Here is a 24,470-nt window from a genome sequence, read left to right on the forward strand (position 1 = left end):
GGGCGGGAAGTCGCGTGTGTGTATGTGTTTCCAGAGCTCTAGCCAGCTAAGAGGCCGTGGTATATAACTAAGATCCACTGGAGCATTGCAGAAGATGAAGTAACCCAAGTAGTAATCCAACCCATTTGTAAGTATTTTATGACTTTCTTGTTTTCAGTACATGTGTGAGTGTGAAATACTAAGACTGATTTTGAAGGAGCAAAGGTATATTCCCATGTGTTGAGTTCATAAGAGGCTTTTCTCCACCCTACTGAAGATCTGCCTTCATCGGCTGTTGGGTTTTGTCTGCCTGTGCTGCAGGCTTGGAGATGTCCTTTGGTTGGCACAACTCCATCCTCTGCCCTCCAGCTGGTTGGGGACCTCCGCAGCTGCCCCAGGGTGGGGCATGAGTGTGTGTCTGTAGCAGATGATAGCGTTTCAGTACGTGCGTGTTAGATGTCAATAGTGTTGCAGAAAACATTACCTGCAGAGCTTGGGGTTTTTATACAATTCTATATTTTTTAAGGAGATAAGTGAAAGCTTAAACAGGATTCTTCTTAGTGATAGTGGCACAGGATGCTGCACAGTCCTTTCTCATGCCTTCTCCAGAAAAGCCTTAAAGGTGATGCTATGCTTTTTCTTCCCATGCACTAAGCTTATCTGGGAGCCCTGCTATCTCAAAACACAGGGAAATGTGAAGGCAGGGTAGCACCGCTGGTGGGGGACAGCAGGCTTGCCCGGAGCATACCTGCTCCTAGCACCAGAGTTGTGCACTCCTGAGGCTGTTGGGTTTGACTCCCTCACCTCCCTTTCATCGCTGAGGTAGTTTAACAAGTTAATTTGCTAAAGTCTGTTACTGCAAATCACCAGAACTCCCATATCTATGTCAGTGCCTATTTTCTAAGGTTAATCTTGTAAGGCCAGGTGGGTCTGTATGGCTGGTTTCCCCTCTTGGTGAGAAGTCCACTGTTCTTCCGCCCAAGGAAGTGGTTAGCATAGTGATGGAGGATGCTGAGTTGCAGTAACAGAGTTGGGACTTGCATAGGTGGGGAGCCTGAGCCAAAAATCAGCCATTTTGTAGGCACAGTAGCTATAGCGTGCCCCAAAGCATGTTCCTGCTTGTTAGCGTATGGATGCTGGAGGCGTTCTGCCCTCAGCCTGGTGTCACATGCAAGCACTATGGAGGTGGAAGGGCAGCAGTGTTTGCGTCCCGGTTACCTAACAGCATTTGGAAATAAAGCTGTTCTCGGAGAGAGGCAACTGACTTTCTTTTCTGTCTAGCACAGCAGTTCCTCAGCCCTCTCCTCTCCCACATCCAGTGACTAGGATTTGGCAGCTGCAGGGTGCTTTTCAGAAGAAGCCATTTCAAACCTTGTGATCCAGAGCTCAGGTGGAAAGCCGAGAGACTTCAACACCCTTGAGAGATGCGGGGCTGGGCTTGGCAGAGCAGAGGGATGGACTCATGTTCCCTGCTTTTGCTGTTATACGAGGCGTATGAGGGCGCATCTCCACCCGGACTTCTGTGGACATGTTGGCCGTGAACACCTAACGCCTCTGCGAAGCTGCCAATGCCATCCACCTCCCAGGACTTGCTGCTGCATGGAGTGGTGAAGCTTGCTGCCTGCTATTTAAGGAAATACTTTGCTTGTTTTAAACGGATCTCCTGCTAGCTTCGTGTGCTGTTCCTGTGCCCTCCTGGCATCCGTACACTGCAGCCAGCCCTCATTCTCTCAGTGGTGGAGGATCCCAGCCTTTTTAGTCTCACCTCTTAAGGGGCTGCCCCTGGGCGATCTATTTAATTGCTTTTCTCTCTGCATCTGTAACACTACTGTGCCTTTGTTGAAATGCAGAGACCAGAGCTGACTGCAGGGTGCAGTTGTGGATGCACTGGTGTTCAACAGAGCAGTGAGTGATGCTCTGTCTTGGTCTCACTGCTCCTGATGAATTTTTTTTTTTTTTCATCTGCTGCTGTACCCTGAGCTGATCATTTTGGAGAATTGTCAGCAGTGGCTGAGGTATCTTTCTTGAGTTATAAATGCCACTTTGAATTAAACACTATGAAGTTTTCCATAAAGAGATGTAAAGATGTGGGTGATGCTCCCACTGCAAGGAAGCAGTTTTTAATCCTTTATAAAGGATCTATAAATTAGGAGAGAAAGTGCTGTGTTGCAGTCTTTTGTAGCTGGGTATACCTGCCTCCTTTGGGAAGGCTCACTCTGATTAGGGTGGTTTTTACTCTTTTACATTGTTTATTGAGACAGGGGAGGCAGCCACCTGTAGCACTGGAATTACCTGGATTGGAGAGAGTGGTTTATGCAGCAGGATCGACATGATTGTGCACCCAGGAAGGAAGTTGGCAGCATTTGTTGCATCAAAGTTACTTCGAAAAATCTTGACTTTCACTGCATCTGGCTTAAGGTGGGGGGCATAAGTGAGGATATTGTGTCTTGTGCTTGGAGAGCATGCCCTGAAATCAGCTTGGCTGAGGTACAGTAATCCTTAAGTAGCAAAAAAGGAGCCTTTCTGCCTGCTCTCAAAAACTGCAAGAATGTTTGGCTGCCTTATTGTTTTCAAGGTTTTAATGCTCTCGATTCACCAACAGGAGGAAGCCCCCATACCTGTGCTTGGTTTAATCCAGGTGATTACGGGATTGTAGGATTTCTTCAGCTCATTTCTGGAGACACTGCTTAGTGGATGACCTAGGTCTGGCCTCCCTGAATTCCTGGGAATGTTTGCTGCACTTGGTCCTACCACCAAATCGCTATTGCTTTCCTCCCGCCCCAAGAGATGTGGCTGGATTTCTGCCTGGTGGTGGCTTTGTCTTCCTTGGCCTCGCAAGCTGAGCTGCTGCTCAGTCTCCTTTCGTTATATGCGGTCGGGGAGGCAGGTTTGCAGCTGACCTGGTGCATACTTCAAGAGTGAGGTCTAGTGGTTGCTTTGCAAGTGGCCACTGCACAGGGGACATGCTGGTCCTGCAGACATCCCTTTGCAGAAGTAGCCAAAGTTGGGTACAGGAATCATAGTGGGGAGGAATTAAGAATGATGTTATTAAAATTGCATCACGGTCTACTTTCTGGAAACCCAGCCTCTGGCTCTCTTCTTTGAGATGATAAGTTTTCCAGAGGCACGTTTTGTGCAGAGTTTGCACCTTTGCCTTGTACGACCCCTCGCCCTCCTCTGTTGGCACGGGCAATGCGAGCTGCACAGACCCCTGCTAGACAGCGCGAATGCTCAGAGCTGGAGGGTCTTGCGGCAGGCACTTGGCTCTCAATTCCTGTCTCTTCGTTGTTAAATATTTACGGTGAGATGTACCAGATGCTTCCCAGGAAGGGTTTTGTCAGCTTCCAAGTCCCCAGATGCAGCTGCAGAAGAGGCTGACGGCCATTAAAGGGATCATGTCAGCGCGACGCCCTGGGTTCGGCAGCGATGCGGTGACCTCTCCTCGCTCATGCTATGGGCACTGCCAGTTGTGCTGTCTCATCGGCCGCAGTGGGATGTGCGCAGAGAGCACCCCTCTGCTGATGACAAGAGATTAATGATGTCTGGTCCTCAGGCTTTTTTTTTTTTTTTTTTTTTATTCTCCTTTGAAGCTCTTCCACTGCAGTGGGAGGGGGAGCGGGTGATGCTCTTGGCTTTTGTTGCCGCACACGTTTTTTTCTGGGACCTTCTCTCCGCAGCAGTGGCACGCGTGTGTGACGGCTGCACACTGCCTTTGCTCCCTCTCCGTTCTCAGTGTGGCCGTGTCTGTTCTGTTCGCCCAGCTGCCCTGTGGAGAGGGGTAGGCTGATCCAGGTGAGGCAAACTCCCATTGCCATCTCTGAGCATCACCAGCCCTGGGCGTGCAGAGGCTGGCAGCCAGAGCATCGCTGCTGAATGCCACCTCTGTACTGGTCACGCTGGTCAGGTTCCCAGTGTGCCTCCAGCTTTCAAGATAAGGTCCAGGACCTTGTGCTGGGCCCTGTTTGTTGCTCTTGGTGCTTATCAGCTTTTGTGGCTGACAAGGTGACCTGTTGTGCAGCGCTGAGGGTGGGATGGGAAGATCCCCCCCAGCCTGGGCTGCATGCTGGTCTGCCCACCCCCTCCCCAGGACAGCCCGTGCATGTGCATGCACCCCAGGCTCGCTCCCGTGCCGGGCATCCCCGTCTTGGTGTTACAACTCCTGGCTGGATGAGGGACTTCCCAGGTGCCATGGAGGTAGGATCTCTGGAGGTGGCAGGTCGGTTCCTCCAAGGAGGGGCCAAGGGAGGGGCGGGCTTGCTAGGTCATCGTTTTTCTAACTAAATATAGTTGCCCGTGCTTTCATAAGGCTGGGATTTTTGCATCACGTGACTGTCTTATCCCTCCTGGCCGGCAGTCGGTCAGTGTAGGGGATCGTGTGTCTGAATGGGTAATAATTAACTGTTAACTAGCTTTTCATTAGAGCCTGGCAGAACAGGCAGAGTGGTGCAGCAGGGGTAAGCAGGAGCGAAGGAAACTGCTCCTGGTCCCTCCCGGAGGGTGGACAGCCGCCTTTAATTTGCAAATCAGTTGCCCCCAAAGGTGAGTGGGTTGGGTTTCTTTTTTTGCTGTGTTTTGTGAGGAGTTGCAAGTCCTGCCATGCCTTGTGTGTCTGTCCTTGCTGTCATGTAGTTCCTGCTCATTTCACCCCTCCCTCTCCCCCCACCACTGTTGTTTTTTTTTTCTTTTTTGTAGGTCCCAAACTATCAGCTGGTCTCCAAGCCGGCTTGGAGGAGAGCCTGACCCTCTGGCTCCTCCACGATTTGGCCTGCGTGCATGCCCTTGGGCCCCTGCAGCCTTGCCTCGGGCACCCTCCTCTCCCAGCGCCGAGGTGTCCTTGCTGAGCGGCAGCTGGATCAGCTCATGCCTTTTCTCAGGGGCCCCAGCCCACTCATGATGGACTGACGCGGCATTTGACCGGGAGCGCTGCTGGCTTTTCCGGCCCTTCTCCCTGAATCATTTAACCCGACAGAGTGTTTGCAAGTGTCCTTGGAGGCTTTTCTCTTTTCCACTGGCTAAATGTTCTGCTGTCTGGAGACTTGTCTGCACCAGACAAGCTGGATCAGGCACTGGTGCTGGAGTAGCCTGTCCTGCAGAGGTGGTAGGGTGATGGGTGCCTTTTTCCCTGCTCAGGGAGAGCAGGGTAGCTCAGCAACTGGGGGGCCCTGAACCAGCCCAGCTCCCTCATTTTGACAGTTTCTGGAGCCTGGTCAGCTGGGTGACCTTGGCTGTGTCCCCACTGCGATGCCTCCTGGGGTCTGGGAACCACTGGCTTTCCCAGGAGACACCCCTTCATTTAAGGCTCGGTTTTCCTTAGAAAACTGGGGGCTTCCTGTGCTGTCTCATTCTGCGTGAACCTGGTGTCCCAGGGATCGGTGCGGTGGTGTGAGCATGGATTGTGTGTCAAAAGTTTCCTAGAAATCCTCTTCAGGGAAGAGCATTGCTTGAAAAGGTGGTGGAAAGATGTCACTTGGCCTTGAGAGAGATCATTTGCTACCTTTAATAGTAGCTGTCTGTGCCAGGAAGTATCCATGGTGCCCTCGCTGACGCTGTTAGTGTTAGAAATGCCTGTTGGCATTTCTTAACTCCGTCCTTCTGGAGTGTAGCTTGGCCACAAGTTGAAGGTTTCTGTCTTGGACTGGGAGGCTGCAGGGAGGATGGTTATGCATCTTTGGTAAGTCCAGACCCTTCTTGCACCTCATCTGCCCTGGAAATAAAAGTCAGACCCTGCAGATAACTTGTGTGTGCAAAACTTGTAACGGTTACATGCACTTAAAAAGGAATACTGTTCGTCAGCTCCCTGTGACCAGGGCTGTGTCACATCTGGTGCCCCTGCTTGCTCTGGAGGTCTCTGTGCAGGTCTGTGCTGCCTGTAGGGTGCTGTCAGCAGAGACAGGCTCCGCACTTGGCAGTCTTGAGCTGCTTTAGCTCCCCTTGCTCGGGAGCTGTCTTGGGAGTATCAGCTGAGGGATGTGAGGGCTTGAAAAGCTGGGAGTATAACTCCGATGCCCACACTCTGAGCCCATGACAGTGCTGTCCCAGCACGCTGTATTGAACCCGCCTGTCCCCCTGGCATCCTTCCCTGCACTTTTCCAGGGCAAACTCCCGAGCTCTCGGAGCCTGCCTAGGACACCCAGGTGGGAGTGTTCTCATGCTCTCTGCAGAGCTGTCAGATGCCCTTTTTGAAGTTATTTTTAGTGAGTGATCTTTGCAGCAGTTGCAGAGCTTACATTGCAGAGAAGTGTAGGCAGCTCCCTGCTTCCTTTGCTGTTACACTAGGGCTTGTAAGGTGGAGCTGTCTGCTGAGGAGCTGCAGAAAATTGCTTGGAAGGCTTTGAGCCATGGTGCCTGCAGCTTGTCTCTTGCTCCTGCTGAACAGGCTTCCCACGTGCTTTACAAGTCTGAATCCTGCTCAGCCATGCAGCTTAAGGATCCAGTCTTCTGCTTGGTCCTGACCTTGCCCATTCTACTGCAGTTTTTTCTTGCATGTGCAGGACACTTCTGATATTGCAAAGGTGTTGCAAATATCCCTCTTACCTTGGTAACAAGGCCAGATGCTGTGCTGCCAGCTGGGAGCTGTGAGACCATGTGCTGCAGGTGGTGGGGCCAGCTGTGATTCTCTGCTCTCCCCAGGAGCAGGTGGGAGCCCTTGTTGTGGAGACACTGACTCCCTTATGCTGGAAGATGTCATTGTGATAATATCTTATTTAAAGCTGTTGAGAACTCCATCCAGTGGTCCCTTGATTTCCCCTTCCATGCATGCATTTCTGGCTATGACTGTGATTTGGAAGGAGGTAGAGCCATAAAATGTTGCAAACCCAGAGGAGGTGCAGTCTACATGCCCAGTTTGCCCTGAACCTTGCTGGTTTTGTGTACCTTATGATGTGTTCAGAATGTGAGCATGCCATGCGGTCAGTGCTATAAATCCCAGGCTTTTCCACTTACGTGTGGAGCTGCAGAGACAAGTGTTTCCCATCTCAGTCTGGCATTAGCTCTGACACATGGCTGATGCTGGTGCTGGGTGCAGCTCCTTGGGAGGCAGGCAGAGGTAGAAGCTGCTACTTGGTCTCTGGAGGTATCTGCACCTCTTTCTGCACACAGGGGTGCTACTAAATTGCTCCCTGGGAAGGCTGAGGTCCCCTCCTGTCTGCCCATGCTTCCCAGCCCCTTTACAATAAGGGTGTGTTGCCCACTGCTGCTGTCTTGCTGATGAAGAAACAGGTACAGCAGCCACAGGAGGTGAACAGAAAGTGTTTGCCTGTCCCTCAAGGCTTCTTTGCCTGTAACTTCAGGGGGGGCCTCCATGGGACGGACTCTCAACAAGAAAAACCTTCAGCGCGGGCTGCTGGTGGGAGTGGGAAGGCTGCTGTCTGCTTGCAGGTCACATCTGGCCTGCAGGACTGATCCTGCAAATGTCTCTGGAGAAGGTTTGGTGTTGGTGGGCACAAAGCTCACCAGCTTTGTCCTCTGATGGCTCAGTCAGGCTCAAACCCCAAGTCATGGAGTTCAAGTGCATGGGCAGTGATGAGTGCTACAGGAGAGCATCTGAACCAGTATCGTGCCCCTGCTACTGTGTGGATCAGGCTGCCCTGGCAGAGAGCTTGCTTGAGGCCTGGAGGAAGGACAGGAATGGGGTTGGTGCCCTGAGTTGCCCATGTTGGCAAGATGGGGATACACCTTTGTGCAGCTATTCTCTGTTGGCTCCCTAGGTCTTCTTTGGGGCCAGCAAGGGGATTCTTGCAGCCACAGTGGGATCCTGGCGGGCTTGGCTGTGGCTGGCCGCCTGCTGGGTCCCTCTTTCTTAGGGGGATTGCTTTGCAGGTTGGTGCTGTCCCACTATGTCTGTCGTGTGTTGTACTCCAGGAGGGACTCTCCTGCCCTCCTGGAAAGACTCTGAAGGAGCTAGCTATCTCCAGGGGAAACGGCTAATTCCCAGGCTGATTTTCTCCGCCTGGACAATGAGCATGTATATACAAATAGTGTGAGTGAGTAGTAGTCGTCTTCAGTGTAAGCTGTCTAATGAGTTCTGTCTATACTCTCCTCAGAAGCTGTCATACCTGCGTGTCCATTGGTTTCTCAGGAGGTTAATGCAATACCTTTTCCTTGCTGTGTCATTTTGACTGGGGCATTATTCCCCCTCTCACTTGCAGCCTGATCAGACCCCCCAGGCCGCTCAGGGCTCAGCTCGCCCTTGCCCAAGCTGCACTTGCTCTTTCTCACCTAGAGACCTTGAAGAAGCATTGCCAGAGCAGGTGTCCAGTCATGTTGGTTATGAGCTGTGGTCCTTGCATGCGCCAAGACTGTCCCGTGGAGCACTGAAAGGAGGGAGGATTGTTGGGAGACTGTTGAGCAGTGAAGTGGATCCCACTGGACTGCTGGGCACGTGGCAGGCTGTCCTGTGTGGCACCTGCGGGCTCCTACCAGGGCTTTGGGCTAACTGGGGATACCAGTTTGGCTCTTCCAGCCCCAGCAGGACTTGCGGTATGGAGCATGCGCTCCTGCTTTAGCCTCTCCAGCGCAAAGTCCGGGCTCTTGGCTTCAAAACCACCTTCATCAGCAGTTTCTCCTAGGTGCCAGGCTGTGGGCTGGAGGAGCTTGGGGGCAGGCTGGCTCCTTTCTGTTGACTTGGCTGCCGGGGAAGGAGGGGTGTGCTGTGTCAGGGACAGAGTGTGTGCCGGAGCTGAGGACTCTGCATTCTTGCTGGGAGCCCAGGCTGCCCTCTGAGGCTGTCCCAGCTGGTGCTGGGGTGCTCTGAGCCTTGTCTGTGGTGCACGTGAGTGGTAGGTATGCCAGGAGCAGGCACTACAGCTTTCTTGCTAGAGGATGCGGGTATTTCTGCAGTATAATGCCAGGTCTCTGCCCAGCCATGCAGATTTATTCCACCTTCTCTGAAAGTCCATTATAAAGCTGCATTGGATTTAAGAAAAGGTAGGGAACCAGGCCAGCGGGCATTGGGTTTGATTTTTCCCGGGTACGGCACGTGTCCCTCTTGGTGGGCTGCAGTCGTCGGGGACACACACATTTAGCTGTGGACCAGTTGTCACCCTGGCTGACTGGTCCTTGTGCAATGGCTCATCTCCTTCCAGGTATGAGGCATTTGCTCACCTGGATGCCCCCGTGAGCTTCTGCCTCGAGGTCTGCTGTGCCACAGCCAGCCGTGGGCTGCAAGGAAAGCACAAGGTGCCTGCGCAGCCTTGCCCTTCTTGGTGCTTGCTGGGTGCATTGGGGAGTGAGCAGCAAAAACCAGTGAATGTTTTGGCTGTGCCTTGGCCATGGGAGGCATTTGGTTGCAATAGTGGCATTGAGGCTGCCATGCTCCCACCTGTGCCTTGTCCCCTTGGTTGTTAAGAAATAACCTCCTCTTGGCTGGGCAACCCCATGGGCAAATGATCTGGTTCTGGCTGCAGGCAGCAGATCAAAACTCGAGACATGCTTTTCTGTTCCTGGCTGTGCCAGCAACTGCTCTGTGGCCGCAGGCAAAGCCGCTCCTTCCTTCCCTGCCCGTTGTCCCCTTGCCAGTCTCACACCACTAAAGCCCCAGCTCCTGCTGCAGCTGTTTAGTCTGTCCCCTCGCACGGAGGGGCCCAGTTTTTTGGTGGGGGCAGTCAGCTGGTGCTAGCGGAACTGAAAATTCCTTATTGCCACCAAATAAATGCAAAAGGAGGTTTGTGAAATGCTGGCAGGTCTGAGACATCTGTCAGCAGCTTTTAAGGGTTCAGCTGTCAACCAGGGCAGTATCTAGTATCCCTCACTAGCACTGCTTTTCCTGAGCTCCTGGGTGGGGGTGAGCAACACCCACTTGCTCCCTATTTCCCAGGTTGATGCAGGGATGAAGGGCAGCAGGGTTTTCTTGCAGCAGGGTTTGGGCAAGGGGGTCTTTTCAGCTGTGCACCACAAGATGTGCTGCTGTCCTGGTAGGAGGGTTTTCTTCTGAAGCCTGAGCACCTGGGTTAGCCTAAATGTGGTTTGGGTGGGTTGGGTTTGGGTTTTTTAAACTAGAGTTTGCTAGTGCCTGCAAGGGAACATGAGTAGTTTTGGGTTTGATGTCCAAGAGCTTGACTACAGAATGGCTGATGGGCTGGAGCTGGGGCCCTCAGTTAGGCTGGCATGCCCTGGAGGGTGCCAGGCATGCACAGCTCCTGCTCGCCATGGCCCTTGGCCCTGCGGATGGTGTGTTTGTCTATCCACTAGCATAGTCACACTGTCTTCAGTCTCCTGCCTTGGTCTGAGCATCTCCACCATGACTTGCAGATCTCGACTCCATCCAGGCTGGCGAGAGCCACCTGCAGCCCCTGCCGCGGTGCTGGTGCTGGCCTGGCTGCGCTCACTGGAGCAGCCTCCCTGCCAGGCTGCAGTGCTTTGCTTTGTGTTTTGTCTTCCGCAGTGCTCTGCAAATGCTAATTAGTCTTCTTAGCACCTCAGATAAGGGATCCTTGTTCCTATCTCGAAGATAAGGAAACTAGCAGAACTTGTTTCAAACAACCTCCTCCCTCGCAAAGATGATGGGACTCTGTGGCACCCGCCGCTGCAGCCTGTGCCCCTGCATCCTCTTTCAGGAGAGGTTGTGAGAGGGCCTCTCTTTGACTGGTCCCCAAAAAAGCACAAGCACATCTGTGGCCGTGAGGCTCCTGAGCTGAAGCAGCTGGAGAAAAGGACTGGATGCCATTGCTGCGAACCCCGGGGCTGCCATGTGGCAGGAGTAGGTGCCCGGGTGGGATGCTCGCAGTGAGAGAGGGAGCCCTGCTCTCCCCTAGCCAGAGAGATCGGTGCCTAATCAGGCTGCAGAGCAAGTTCACTTATTTTTTTCTGCATTGCCAGGCATGTCAGTGCTGTTGGAGCAGGCAGAGGTGCTCCATACCTGTGGAAAACTGGGCTGGCTGCGGGTTTGTGCTGTAGCACTTGGTGGCTTTTGAAGCTATATTTAGTTGGTGACATCTGTGGGCGTTCAGTGGAGGATTTTAGGGGCTGTTTTGAAAGCGCTTGCTCTTCCTACACTAGCAGGAAAGTTTAAAAGCCTTGTGGCAAGCTTTGTGCCATGGAACAGGGATTCTCAATGAGGTGCACGTGGAATAAATGAGGGACACATGGGACTGCCGCTGCATTTTGGGGGGAAGCAGTGCAGGTGGGCTGGGGAGGTCTGGGGAGGATTTGGGGACCTAGCTGAGAGCTTGGGCTCTCCTGGGGGTAAAATCTCCACGCAGGAGCCTTGGGGAAGGGAACCAGCGAAGGGGAGCGCACGTGGCTCTGTCGTGCCATGTCTGACTGCCTTATTGACACTTCAAAGCCTCCAGCTCTGAGCAAGGCTGGGCTGGCAGGATGAATCACAGGTTTCAAGGCTAGGAAGGGGACCGGTTTTGATCATCTAGGTAAAGTTGTCCTGCTTTATGCAGGAGATCAAAGCCAGCTTTGAGTACAGCTGGGTAGGTAGGCTATTCAGGGTGTTTCCCAGGGCATCCCCAGATAGCCTGTGTCACGCCTCTGGGCTCTTCTCTGCACATCCCTCCCACCCGTGCCCCCCACCCTAGTCTGGGGTGCTTTTCTTGGAAACAAAGCCAGCAGAGTCAGCAGAAATGCTCGCTCCTGCTGGGTGCGTGGCACCGGGCATGGGCTGCTCCTCAAGGGAGGGGCTGGTGGGCTCTCCTCTCCCAGTGGAATGCTGCTGTCTGGGAGGAGACCCTCCTATGTGGTCCTCGCGGGGCTGGTGTGTTAGGCAGTGGCATACTGCTCTGTTGGACTCTGTGTGTGCCCTGTGTGAGCCTGCTCTGGGTCGAGAGACCTTGCAGCCAAACCTGGGAGGGAGAAAAGAAGTCAAAATTTCTTCTTCTGCTTGTATGGAGGTGGTGTGTGAACAGGAGCCAAGACAGGTCATGGTGAGGCTGAGGTCTTGACTTGCTGCAGGTCTTGTGTGAGGTCCATGGTGGTGTGAACCCTGACAGTTGCATTCTGATACCTTAAAACACCCCAGAGGCACTCAAGTGCCTAAATACTTTTGGCTGTAGCAGGATTAGGCACTTCCCAGATCTGGCTCCTTCTCTTTGTATGTTCCCCCATGTGAACTTGCTGCTCTGTGCTGCAATGCACTGGAGATCAAAGCACAAGTTGAGCAGCACCCGTGTGCTGCAGGTTTGCACGTCCCTCCATCAGAGCCCTCCTTTGCTCCCTGGGGAAGGCTGGCCACATTGGCGTGGTGATGGGCCTTGCCTGTTCAAGGGCATGTTTGTTTTGCTGTGCAAAATAGCTGATCTTGTTCTGTGTGGTGCTTTATGGAGTGAGCTGAACTCCTTGCCACCCCTCCTCCCTGGCTGGCAGGGCCAAGTGGGGAGGTCTGAGCTAAGTCAGGGAATGCCTTCCTGTGGCAGGATGGTGTTAAAGGTCCATTTCTTGGCCACCTGGATTGATCAGTTGTCTGATCTTGATGGGGCCCTTCTGAGACACAGGTCAGGAGCTGGCTCTGTTTTCTGTTCACCTTTTCCTCTTAGCCCGCCTTTGCTGAAGGGGGAGCTGGCTTGCTTCCCACCTGTTTCCCTCTAGAGCTTACACTTCCACAACCCTCAGCTGTGTTTTAACAGTTTTGTTCTCCTTCTTTTGTAGAACATACAACTCCTGCAAAAGTGGTGAGGGCTGCCAACCCGAGACAGCGGAAAGGAAGCAAGGTAAGGCCATGCCTGCTGTCCCCCTCACTGGCTACCAGCTTCTGGTGCAGTTGTCAACACTGCATGAGCATCTTGAGGGTCTGGTGAGCAGACCGCTTCCTTCGCCAGCCTGATTGTGGAGGGGTTGATGTGCTGGCTTGGATGCTTGCAAGAGTGTTGAGGAGAACATTCTGATTCTCCATGTGCTCTTCAGCATTTCAGTGGTCTTGCATGCTGCCTGGACTGGTTTTCTGCCCAGCTAGGCTAGGGGAGACCTTCTCACCTCCCCTCTCACAGAGACGCACTTGGAGCACAGCACTGGATGTGGAAAGCCTCTCCCCCCCATCACAAGGACACCCCAAGTCCCTTGTTGGCTTAGCCAGTGCCCTGCTTTGCAGTGCAGACAGGGTAGCGGCGTGACAGAGCGGTGTGTCTGCAGGTCTTTTCTTCCCTGTGCAATCTGCTCATTACTGGCACACGGAGAGCCAGCGTAATTGATTTCAAACAAAGCAACTCCTTTGGAGGAATCGGGGCAATCTGTTCCAGAGGATCAACATGTGATGGAGGGACAGTTGCTTCTGAGGATGTTGCGTGCTGCTGGGGCACAGCTAGGGACGTGGGCTGTTGGTGTTGGCTCCCAGCAGCCACATCTGAAGACACATCTGAAACTTGATATGACTTTCCTTAACTGTTCCATCTCAGGGAGAGGAGGGCCCTGGGGATGGAAGGTGCTCCTGTCTGTGAAACAGGCATGGTCCTGCACTGGAGGTAGTTTTCCCAGGAAAGCTGCCTTCTGGGGAGAGGAGCATGGCACTTGAATGTAGAGATGTGATCTCCTGAGGGACTCTGACTCAAGTTAATTTAGAAATATAACCCCATAAGTGCAAGGAGGAGTTTCTGTGCCTGGATAATCTTGAACTCAATGCCCAGCCATGATTCATCGTTTACCTGGGCAGCTGTTTGGGTCCTTTCCTCTCTGTCCTGCAGGTCCTCTCTAAAACCTGGGGGAGGTAGAAGTGATGGTAGTGGCCAGCTCACCTATTCAGCAGAAAAGTGACTGGTGGTCACCCATGTGGCCATGGGGTGTTTGAAATGAGGGAGCTCCCATCACCATCACATACCTGCTTGAATTTTCCCATCAATTCTACTAAATGATCCCTTGCTTTGTTGTTGCCAGCACTTGGTTGCAGTTGAGCACTTAAGTGAAGCTATGCCTGGCTGTAACCTGCTACTAGGTGGGGGCAGCTTCTTTAATGGAATGTAGCTGCTTCAGGTGGGTTAAGGATGCTAAAGCTGTGTGCTTTCTCTATCCAAGGGACAGTGCCTATGATGAGTGAGTTACCTCAGGTGGCTTGGTGCCAAATGCTGCTGCTGGGGCAAAAAGTTTGGTGGGAGCTGGGATGCTGGTAGCTTATGGGGCTGGTGGCAGCCTGATTACAATCCCTGATCGACATAAACTTGTCTGCAGTTACTTGGAATTAAACTGGGGGCCCTGCTTGGGTAGGGAGAGGGGCTGTATATATGCAGCTTGGGTGTCACCCCCAAACCTCCCAGGGACAGCCATCTGCAGGACAGCGGTGGGTGGTGGCTGTGACAGTGTGGCTGGAAGGGCTTCTGGCTGCTGATGCAGGGAACGGCACCTGCAGCTTGTGTGCTAATGAGACCTTTCTCTTTGGATACAAGGTTGGTGACTTCGGTGATGCCACAAATTGGCCAACACCTGGAGAAATAGCCCACAAGAGCATCCAGGTGAGAACACAAAATCACTCCGGTAAGCAGGATAAGGCCCTTGCAGAGCTCCCTGTCCCTCTGCGGTGCTGGGAGCACTGGCTGAGCCGGGCCATTTGGGGTCCTGAGTGTCACCGCGGAGGCAGCCAGGAATAGCGTGCAGGGGATTTCCTTTTAGGGCTGCCCTGTGCATCAGGCTCCCTCCCTCAGTGCTATTCTGGGAGCCTGGAGCCCAGGCTAAACCCCTCGGCTGGGTGAAGCAGGTAGGGCAGCTCCCAAACCCATTCTCCTCAGGGCTGCTCAGTGCAAGAAGGGGCTTGGGCAACAGTCAAGACTTCCACAGGAGGAACTGAAAACGTGTGAGAAAGGGCTTGTGTGCCTGAGGGGCCTGGCCTTCCTCTCCTGCTAGGGATGTGGGTGTCGTTGAAACCTTTCTATTTTTGGATGCTGCTTTGCCAGCTCCTGGCTGTCTGTCAGGACATGAGGGTCACTCACCCTTTTGTCATTGGGACAGTCCGGTCCCTTGTAGGACACCCCCATGCAGGAGCACCAGGCTTCCCTGGCAGTCCTTCTCGGTAACTTCAGTGCCTGGGGCTTGTGTCTCAGCTTGAGCACCTCCCGGCATCTGTAGAGGCCCTTGCCCTGCTCAGACATAAGCTCTTTCCCGGGAATAGGACAGATCTGGGAGGCAGGGAGCAGGGGTGCTTCTAGCCTAGGGCAAGGTCCTCCTGTTCCTGCTGGGACAGCTGGGGTCTGCCTCCAGGTCTTCATTTCTCCCACCTCTCACATCTTTCCTGCACTGCTGTGTCTCCAGCAGCCGCACAAAGCACCATCCCTCCGGAAACTGCCTGTCAAGAAAGACATGAAAGAGCAGGAGAAAGGGGATGGGAGCGACGGCAAAGAGAGCCTGAAAACCAAATCGGATGAGTCTGGGGAGGAGAAGAATGGAGACGACGACAACCAGAAGTCAGCCCAGAAGAAGAAAGGTAAGGCAGGACCTGGTGGGGACAGTCCCCTGGGCTCAGCCTGTTGCCACCTCTGCAACCCACAGCCAGGTGGAAGGGTCCGCCACCTTCCCTGGGGGCCTTGCTGCAGGACATGGTTCCAGCGCAGGGACAGCTGTGGTGAAAGGGTGTTTGCAGGCTTCAAGGGGGCAAAGCGTCATTTTGGTGGGAGCAGGTGGAGCAGGGCCCAAGCAGGGGCATATGTGTGTCTGGGGAGTGTGGCCATAGTCTGCTCTCTCACGGGTGCTCCATGGTGGCACAGAAGAGCCCCTGACGTGGTTGCATCAGCTGTGGTTGACAGGCGGGCTCGGTCTGGCCTGGGGCTCAGCAGGCAGAAAGGGGCAGAGGAAAGATAAGTGCCTTGAAGCAACGAGGGAGTTCTATGTCATGCCCCTCCATGCCCAAGAGTCCCGGTCGCAGCCTTTCTGCATCCAGTGAGGCCTGGAGGGATGTCTGAGGACAGGGTCAGTCCAAAAGGCCCTGCTGCTTTCTCTCCTCCGTATGTGGGGGCTCTGTGGCAAGAGGGGACTGCGGGGGAGGAAGCAGACGCTCTCTGAACCTGTGTCACACCCAAACCCTGTCCTTTTGCAGGCAACAAACACAAGTGGGTCCCTTTGCAGATAGACATGAAGTCAGAGGTGCCTAGGGACAAAACGGCCTCTCGGAACAACCGGCAAAACGAACAGCACAGGCACCCCTCCAACAACCGCAGCGAGCTGAAAGGTGGGGGCTCAGGCTGGGGACCCGCTCTCCCTGCCCTGGCTGCAGGGCAGAGCAAGCCCTGATGCCCAGGCATGGCATGGGGCGGTGGGCACGCTTCCTGCGTTCAAAGGGCTCCAGGTGCAGCGGGCTTGCTCCAGGCAGGTGCTTTCATCCCGTAACAATCCTCCTGCCTCTCCTTCCCCGTCTGCTGCAGGCTGGCACCCGGACAACAAGCACGAGCGCAGTTGGCAGGACCATGATGAAACCTCCAGCGTGAAGAGCGAGGGAGGAGCTGTGCGAGGGACCTTCCGGGGCCGAGGCCGTGGCCGCGGCAGGGGCCGTGGCCGTGGCAGAGGAGGTGATTGCTGTATGTGTGGTCTTGTGACGGTAGGGAGAGAACAGGGCATGTGTTGAAGTGTGCAGGGCTCTGGGGGTGTGTGTGTGAGAGCTGGGGCTCCACAGCAGGCTGGGGAGGGCAGAGCGCGGTGGGAATGCAGGGAAATTGTGCAGGTCATCCCAGCTGGTAAGTTGAGGTGCTTTTAATAAAAGCAAATTATTCTCATTAGTATCTTAATAAAGGCAAATGTCTTTCTGCTACTCAGGCCAAGCTCTTCCACCTGTTTTCTGCCCCTTGTAGTACCCCTGCGTGCAGGAGTTGAAGCATGCTGATACTCTGTGTAGGCTTTGTCATGTTGAGAGCCAAGCAGGAGTCATGGCTTGGATGGGGAAGAGCATCTGCACTGGCATTTGACAGGGCGGTGTCTGTGCTAACCCTGACGCAGCTTCAGTGTAGGGCCTTTGTGTGTCACCTGGGCTGCCTAGTTGCTCCTGGGTAAGAGGGCTCCTGACCTCTCTTTGTCTTGGTGTGTTGAAGCTTCACTGTGATCCCTTCTGCAGCAAAGGCTGAGAGCAGGAGGATGAGGGATGTGGGTGAGTGATGCCCCATTCTGGGCTGCTATGGGGGCCCCAGAAACAGTGCAGAGGGAGCTATTTGTGCACGATTCTAGCCCCATCTGGCAGTGCAGCCTGTCTAGCAGATCCCAGGGGCTTTGTGCTAACCCTTACTGGTGTCCCACAGGGCACTTTGACTACCAGTATGGGTACCGGAAATTTGAGGGCTCGGATGGCTCCCGCACCCAGAAGTACGCTAGCAACATCACTTACTACTTTGACAACATCAGCAGTGCCGAGCTCTACAGCGTGGACCAGGAACTGCTCAAAGACTACATCAAGCGGCAGATGTAAGCACCACCTCTTCTTGTCTGAGCGTTGGTTGTTGGTGGGATGTTCACAGATGCCCTCCCTGGAGACTGCATAGCTAATCCCGTGCGTAGGCTTAGAGCGAAGGTGCGTTGACTTTGTGCCACGCAGCTTACAGCACCAGCTTGCCCCAAGTCTGGGCTCCCCAGGCTGTCTTTCTTCAGCCTCGCCGTAGCAGAAGCATGTGTGTGGGATTATTTCCTTGGGGGTGCCCAGAGGAAGGTGGCTTGGAGCTGCCACTCAATGATGTGTTGTCCATACAGAGAATATTACTTCAGCGTGGACAACCTGGAGCGAGACTTCTTCCTGCGTCGCAAGATGGACTCAGACGGCTTCCTTCCCATCACCCTGATTGCCAGCTTCCACCGGGTGCAGGCGCTGACCACCGACATCAGCCTCATCATCAAGGTGAGGGCAAGGAAAGATGAACTTCCCTTCTTGTTCTGCTTCTCGCCACCCCTGTCTGAGGCCTGTTTTCTAGATGGGCTATGGGTGAGATGCAAGTGGAGCCTTCCTTTGTCCTTGACCGGCTCCCTCCTCCTCTTGGTCCCTTGGAAGGGTTGGGGCTGAGCCACTCAAGGTGCCAAGGTAGGGCCCTAAGTTAACCAGGTATCACTTGGTTCCAGGCTCTGAAGGACAGCAAGGTGGTGGAAATCGTGGATGAGAAGATCAGGAGAAAAGAGCAGCCAGAAAAATGGGCTCTGCCTGGCCCTCCTATGGCAGACTACACACAGACGGACTTCTCACAGTTCATCAACTGCCCTGAGTTTGTGCCCCGGCAAAGCTTCCAGAAAGAGACAGGTGAGCACTGGGGGGAATGCGGAGGGAGGTGTGGGATGCAGTGTTGGTACTGCAGCAGGACTGAGACCTGAGAGTCAGGAGTGTTCCCAGGGCAGGGCTCTGCCGTTTACTTTCTGCTTGGTGGTTGGAGCTGGTATGGGCTCTGTCCTCAGACCCCCAGAGTGCTGCTGCCTCGGTACACAGGGAAACATGAAAGAGACTGAGTCTGTGGCTTTTGCTCTGCCGGGGACCGAAGGGAGTCAGGGAGGGTCAGTCCTGCTGGAATTCTCTCGGCTGTGCCTGGAAATACTCTACTGCTTCTGGGCAGAGCAGCGGACACTCATGAACCCAACTTTTCCTTAATGGGTGAGGAGATACTGGGCACAAATGGGGCAGCAGGTATGGAGCTGTCAACCACATGCTGGGGAAGGGTCTGCTGTCCTTCATGGGCTGACCCCTGCTCTCGTCACCCCATCCGATGGGGGCTGGCAGGAGCCCAGGGCTGGGCCTGAGAGGCCAAGTGGAGGATCTTGGTGCTGTCATAAGAGGTAGTTTTGGCAGGAGAAGATCTGTTCCCAAGGGCTCCAGACTGTCTTGGGAAGGTTTCCCCGAGAGCAACAGAGCACCTGCTTTTAGGGCTTTGTGTGTCTGGGGAACTGTCACGTGCAGAGCTCTGTGGCCACCACCAGCACCAGAGCCTTAATCAGAGACTTCCCCCCACCCCGGCCCCAGCACTTGCGGTGAGTGAGCTCATGAGCCTTGGCTGCTGGGTACTAGCTAGTCCTGCAAGCTGTGTCATGCTGCCAAAAAAACTACCTCTTCAGTTGGGTGCTTTAAGTACACAAACCCCTAGGCTCCCTCCCTCCCTCTAAAGCACCCTGTGGCTCTTGTTGGCTCTAGAGTCTGCTCCTGGGTCCCCGCGTCCTGCCAGCCCGGTCCCCACCAAAACAGAGGAGGTCAGTAACCTGAAGACGATGCCCAAGGGCCTGTCTGCAAGTCTGCCGGACCTGGATTCAGAGACGTGGATTGAAGTGAAGAAGAGACCTCGGCCCTCTCCAGCCAGGCCCAAGGTAGGTGGTGATGTAGGAGCTGTCAGGGTGGGGGTCTCCCAGTTGTCTGGGTGACTCGAATCATAAGTAGGCAGGTTTCAGATCAAATAGGGTTTGATGGTCATGGGGGTGATGTCCTAGACTCTCCTGGCCCCATCTGATCCCCTCTGGAGCTGCTCCTCAGTGGTGTAAATAAGGTGTTCTCCCCAGGTGGGCAGCTTCTGGCTGCGGTGGGCAGACAAGGGGTAATAGTTGGGTGTCCAAGCAGTAGGCTTGTGTTGCTATGTGGTCTTCACCCTGTGTCACCCTTGCCCCCCTACCTGTAGAAACCAGAGGAGTCAAAGACACTGCAGCAGCAAAAGCAAAAGGACCAAGATGAACCTGAGGAGCTAGACTTCCTCTTCGACGAGGAGATGGAGCAGATGGATGGCCGCAAGAACACTTTCACTGACTGGTCAGACGAAGATTCGGATTACGAGATTGACGATCGGGACGTGAACAAGATCCTCATCGTGACGCAGACGCCTCCTTACCTGCGCCGGCATCCTGGTGGGGACCGGACTGGCAACCACACATCCAGGGCTAAAATGAGCTCAGAGCTGGCCAAGGTGATCAATGATGGGCTGTACTACTACGAGCAGGACCTGTGGACAGAGCAGTTTGAGCCGGAGTATTCACAGATCAAGGTGAGAGTGGTTGATCCAAAGAAGGGAGCATGTGTGGAGCACAGAGCGCCTCATGTGCAGCAGGCTGGCTACCTTGTTGGTGTGAGGTAGAAAAGGCAGTACAGCAGGTTACAGCCCACTCATGGGTTAGAGCTAAACCAGGGTTAGTCCTTTTGCAGAGCCTGGGATTCCTGGCTTGCAGCGTCATGCTCTACTGTATCAGGGATAAACACAGCTCTGTAACGTAGTGTGAGGCTGCAGCCAGGTAAACAAAGCGCCAATAATGAGGTGACCTGGAACATGGGGCCCATTGCTCTGCTGTCTGCCATGGTCTTGGCAGGCAGTGCCAGATCTATGGGGCGAAACGGGCATCTCTGCACTGTCCATAGTGCCCAGCGCTCCATGGCACGGTCCTTTGGAGACTGCGCTTATTGGGGACAAGTTCATAGATGGCTGGGCTGCACTTGGCCTGTGCTCTTCTCCATTTTGGTGCCAGTTTGCATAGACTTGGGCTTTTTATAGAAAGCCCATCTGCTGCTTTGAAACATTTGGGTCCCAGCTTGGCGACTCTCACGGTCGGGGACTTGCGTAGACTCGTTCAGCAACGGAAATTATTTTGGCTGTGAGGTGGGATGGCCTGTTGGAGCTACCAGCTGGGCTCAGTGTTCCCATGTCTGGTACCTGGCACATTGCTGAGGCGGTCTGCTCTCTGGGGTGGCAGAAGCTGAGGGTGCAGGCAGAGCAGGTGACAAAAGGACAGTTTGTGCGGGCGGTACGGATCCTTCAAATACGTGGGAGCATTGTGCCCCGCTGCCGGTGTGGCTGTGAGAATCCAGGGAGGAGGCTGTAGGGATGCAAGAAGATGGCGGGAGCAATGGGGTCCTCGCCAAGCATGGGTTACCGAGCTTGCCTTGAACCTCGTTGCACTGGCACTGGCCTGGGTGGGTAAAAGCCTGAAAGAAGCAAGCAACGATTAGTGGAGCTGTCTTGTAGTATCCCTGAAAGCTTGGGAGCACGAAGTGGCTCAGATCTGGCCCGTGCAATGCCCAGTTTTGTCGTCTGCATCTCCCCGTCCTACCTCTGCACAGGAGGTTGCCTTTCTGGGCACCCAAGCTCCATGGCTGCACTTGGTGCTCAGCGTAGTGGCTGTTGCACAAGCAGAGCGGTGGTCATGGTGAGCTGGTGGGATGAGGGGAGAAGAGGGCAATTGGTTGCTTCATCATCTTCCTCTTCCAATGCAGCAAGAGGTGGAGAACTTCAAGAAGGTGAATATGATCAGCAGGGAGCAGTTTGACACCCTGACCCCAGAGCCCCCCGTGGATCCAAACCAGGAAGTCCCTCCTGGTCCCCCCAGGTTCCAGCAAGGTAAGAGACAAGGGCATGAATGGGCAAGACTGAATTTGTCTCTCTTCCTCTGGGTGAGAGGTCCTCAGAGGTTGGGTAGCAGCTGGGGAGAAGAAATTGGGGCCACAGGTGTGTGGGATTATCTTTCCCAGAGCAATGCTTGTCTCCCAGCTGAATGTTTTGGGGGTCCAGAAGAGGAGGCCCAAAAGCAGGGGTGTCCCAGTTGAGTGAGAAAACCTTGGCAGACTTTGATGTAGTCCCCTGGATGTGACTTCCTTCTTGGACCCTCCCTGAGTACCTGGAAGGCAGCTGCCTGCTGGGGTTTGTTTGCCTGTGTGTGGCACCTGCTGCCCTGTCCTTCCCTTGGGAATGGGGGATTTGTCACTGCTGTTAGCCACTAGGAAGCAGATACCCTGTGGGATCCCTGGAAGCTCAGTCCTTGGATTTGGTGCTAGGCTTTGGGCTATCTGGCCAAGCTGGTGACATGCTGGATTTGATGTGTCCCTGCATTCCTGACCCTGCTGCTTCCCATCCGCCAGATGGATGTCCCTTGGCTGATGCTCTTGTGCTTAGAACTCAGCTTGACCCACGGTGCGGGGGGGTTCTCTTTGCAGTACCTACAGACGCTTTGGCTAATAAGTTGTTTGGAGTCCCTGAGCCTTCAACCATTGCCCGGTCTTTGCCTACGACTGTACCAGAATCGCCCAACTACCGCAACGCCAGGACCCCCCGGACCCCTCGCACGCCTCAGCTGAAGGACCCTACACAGACGCCCCGGTTTTACCCAGTGGTGAAAGAGGGCAGGACGATAGATGCCAAGGTGGGACCAGGGCTGGGGTGCACAGTGGGAGCTGGGGTTTCCCGGCTGGGTCCTGGGGAGGAAGGGGACACATCCCTGATGCGTCATGTCTTGCAGACCCCGCGGAAGAGGAAGACGAGGCACAGTTCGAACCCCCCGATGGAGTGCCACGTGGGCTGGGTGATGGACTCTCGGGAACACAGGCCTCGAACTGCCTCCATCAGGTACCAGAGACAGGCACATGGGGTGACACAGGAGCCAGAAATGGGAAAGGGAACGAGTGTGGGAAGGAAGGGGAAAGGCAGCACCTGGTCTTGCAGGGGAGGTCTCCTGTTAGGTGGCTGCAGAAAGGACTGGGACCAAACTTGTCCCTCCTAGAAGGAGCTGAGGAAAGTCTGAAGCCTTGGAATAATGAGATGGGACTCGTTTGGAAACATTGGTTCCCTTCCTAGTAGGATACCCCATGGGTCAGGTCCTAAACCCAGAGTAGACAGTTACAGGGAGTTGGTGAGACCAACAGACAAGCGTGGGGTGGAGCGTGACCCCACTCTTCTGTCAGCTGGGTGATGCCAAGGAAGGGGTTTGACAGGAGTCTCTCATGCTCAGCTCCAGCCCCTCGGAGGGGACCCCGGCTGTTGGAAGCTATGGCTGCACCCCGCAGTCCCTGCCCAAGTTTCAGCATCCTTCGCACGAGCTGCTCAAAGAGAATGGCTTCACGCAACATGTCTACCACAAGTACCGTCGGCGCTGCCTTAACGGTAGGGATGCCTGCGCTGTGAGGTGTGGGGCAGGGTGTCTGTGCTGTGCTGCATCGGCGGGCAGGGTATGGCTGCAGAGCATGCACACGGAGATAAGCAGGGTACTACAGGACAACCTTGCTGGTAGCTGATGTTTCCTCACAGTTTGTGGTGAGCATGAGCTGTGGCTCAGGGTGTCCAGCACTGGGGCTGGGTGTAGTCACAGTGCCATAGGGCCCTCCTGTACATGAGCCCCTGTGCAAGAGCTGGCTCCCTGGGAAAGGATCTGCCTTATAAGCATTCCCCTTTTCCCAAAACAGAGCGGAAACGACTGGGCATTGGTCAGTCCCAGGAGATGAACACGCTTTTCCGGTTCTGGTCCTTCTTCCTCCGAGATCACTTCAACAAGAAAATGTATGAAGAGTTCAAGCAACTGGCTGTGGAGGATGGGAAGGAGGGATACAGGTAGGTAGGAGAGGAGAGGTGGAGTGGCCTTTCCTGGGAGGGGAGTGTGGGAAGAAGAGTTCGGCTTTTTGCAGTGCTCACAGCAAAGCATCTTTGGCAGCATCTTTGCCTTGCTTGAAGGTAGGACTGGGGTTGCCCTCAGTCACCTCCCGCTGCTGGTACACAGCGGGGCTCTTGCCTTGAGTCTCTCTGCCCGGGTGTTGTGTGCACCAGTGTCTGAGCACCCTGTGCTGCTCTGTTCCCAGGTACGGTCTGGAGTGCCTTTTCAGATACTACAGTTACGGGCTGGAGAAGAAATTCCGGCCAGACATATTTAAGGACTTTCAAGAAGAGACCATCAAGGATTACGAAGCTGGTAGGTGCCTCCTTCGGCCTCCCCTGGGATTGGCAGCAATGTTGCCCAACTGCATGGCTGCTCTGGGCCTCTTCTCATGACTTTGGGGAAGCCATTTAATGCTGTACGCTAATGTGTGTGGTGGGGACTGGCTGGACATCCTGTTGCTCGCTTCACGGGACAGGGTTGAGTGGATGCTTATTGTCCTGAAAACTGCTGGGGGATGGAGGAGGGCAATGGGAGGCTGTAGCTCTCCCAAAACATTTCTCTAGAGGCACTGGTTCCTCTAGGATTTCTCAAGGCCCTGCCATTTCTCAAGTGACTGTCACCACCAGGTCAGCCGAGCCTGAGGACTTCCCCTGTCAAGAGGGCTGCCCATTACTGGTGCAGGGTGCTTCCCTCCAGGTTCTCCATCTTGCCTCGGTTGTGCCCATCAGTGGGACAGGAGGGTCTGTGGGGCAAGCGGTGGGGAAACCTGGAGGAAAGGGTTCTGACAGCTGGTTTGATTTTTGTCCTGCTGACATCTGGTTTGGTTTTCCTCCTCTTCAGGACAGCTCTATGGGCTGGAAAAGTTCTGGGCCTTCCTAAAATATTCCAAAGCCAAAAATCTGGACATTAACAGCAAACTGCAAGAATACCTCAGCAAGTTCAAGCGCCTCGAGGACTTCCGAGTGGATGTGAGTAGACACAATGGCTGCACCACACTGATGGCCCCTGAATATACCCCTCAGGCCCCTCCAAGGACTGAGGATTTTGGGGGGCTGGTCCCCAAGCAGTGCCAGGCAGGGGAAGTCAGTGACACCTAGTGTCATGCCCTATCATTGCAGCTGTGCCAGGAACAAGCTGCAGGGTTTGAATATTGCAAATCCACTTCAGAGCAGCTTTCTGGGGAATTGGATGAGCCCATCTTCCCTGATGAGCTGAGGAGGGAGGAGAAAAGCGAGCCTTGATGGCTTGAGCAGAGCCAGCATTGTGTGGAGCTTCAGCTCTCAGAC

General features: G+C 54.4%; 1 protein-coding gene across 2 annotated transcripts in view; it reads left to right on the forward strand.

Moving 5' to 3' along the window:
- The window catches only part of LARP1 (La ribonucleoprotein 1, translational regulator), a 48,577-nt gene that overhangs the window by 17,848 nt on the left and 6,259 nt on the right, over nt 1-24,470 (forward strand). For both annotated transcript variants that reach the window (XM_075056676.1, XM_075056677.1), the window contains 17 exons: nt 12,568-12,629; nt 14,292-14,357; nt 15,151-15,322; nt 15,932-16,063; nt 16,257-16,400; nt 17,121-17,283; nt 17,566-17,710; nt 17,929-18,103; nt 18,983-19,152; nt 19,458-19,817; nt 21,038-21,161; nt 21,755-21,960; nt 22,057-22,163; nt 22,546-22,697; nt 22,997-23,141; nt 23,387-23,496; nt 24,025-24,152. In XM_075056676.1, coding sequence (XP_074912777.1) covers nt 12,568-12,629; nt 14,292-14,357; nt 15,151-15,322; nt 15,932-16,063; nt 16,257-16,400; nt 17,121-17,283; nt 17,566-17,710; nt 17,929-18,103; nt 18,983-19,152; nt 19,458-19,817; nt 21,038-21,161; nt 21,755-21,960; nt 22,057-22,163; nt 22,546-22,697; nt 22,997-23,141; nt 23,387-23,496; nt 24,025-24,152 — 2,561 coding nt within the window. The remainder of the gene's footprint in view (nt 1-12,567; nt 12,630-14,291; nt 14,358-15,150; nt 15,323-15,931; nt 16,064-16,256; nt 16,401-17,120; nt 17,284-17,565; nt 17,711-17,928; nt 18,104-18,982; nt 19,153-19,457; nt 19,818-21,037; nt 21,162-21,754; nt 21,961-22,056; nt 22,164-22,545; nt 22,698-22,996; nt 23,142-23,386; nt 23,497-24,024; nt 24,153-24,470) is intronic.

The sequence above is a fragment of the Buteo buteo genome, chromosome 24 (assembly GCF_964188355.1).
Source record: "Buteo buteo chromosome 24, bButBut1.hap1.1, whole genome shotgun sequence".
Taxonomy (NCBI): Eukaryota; Metazoa; Chordata; class Aves; order Accipitriformes; family Accipitridae; genus Buteo; species Buteo buteo.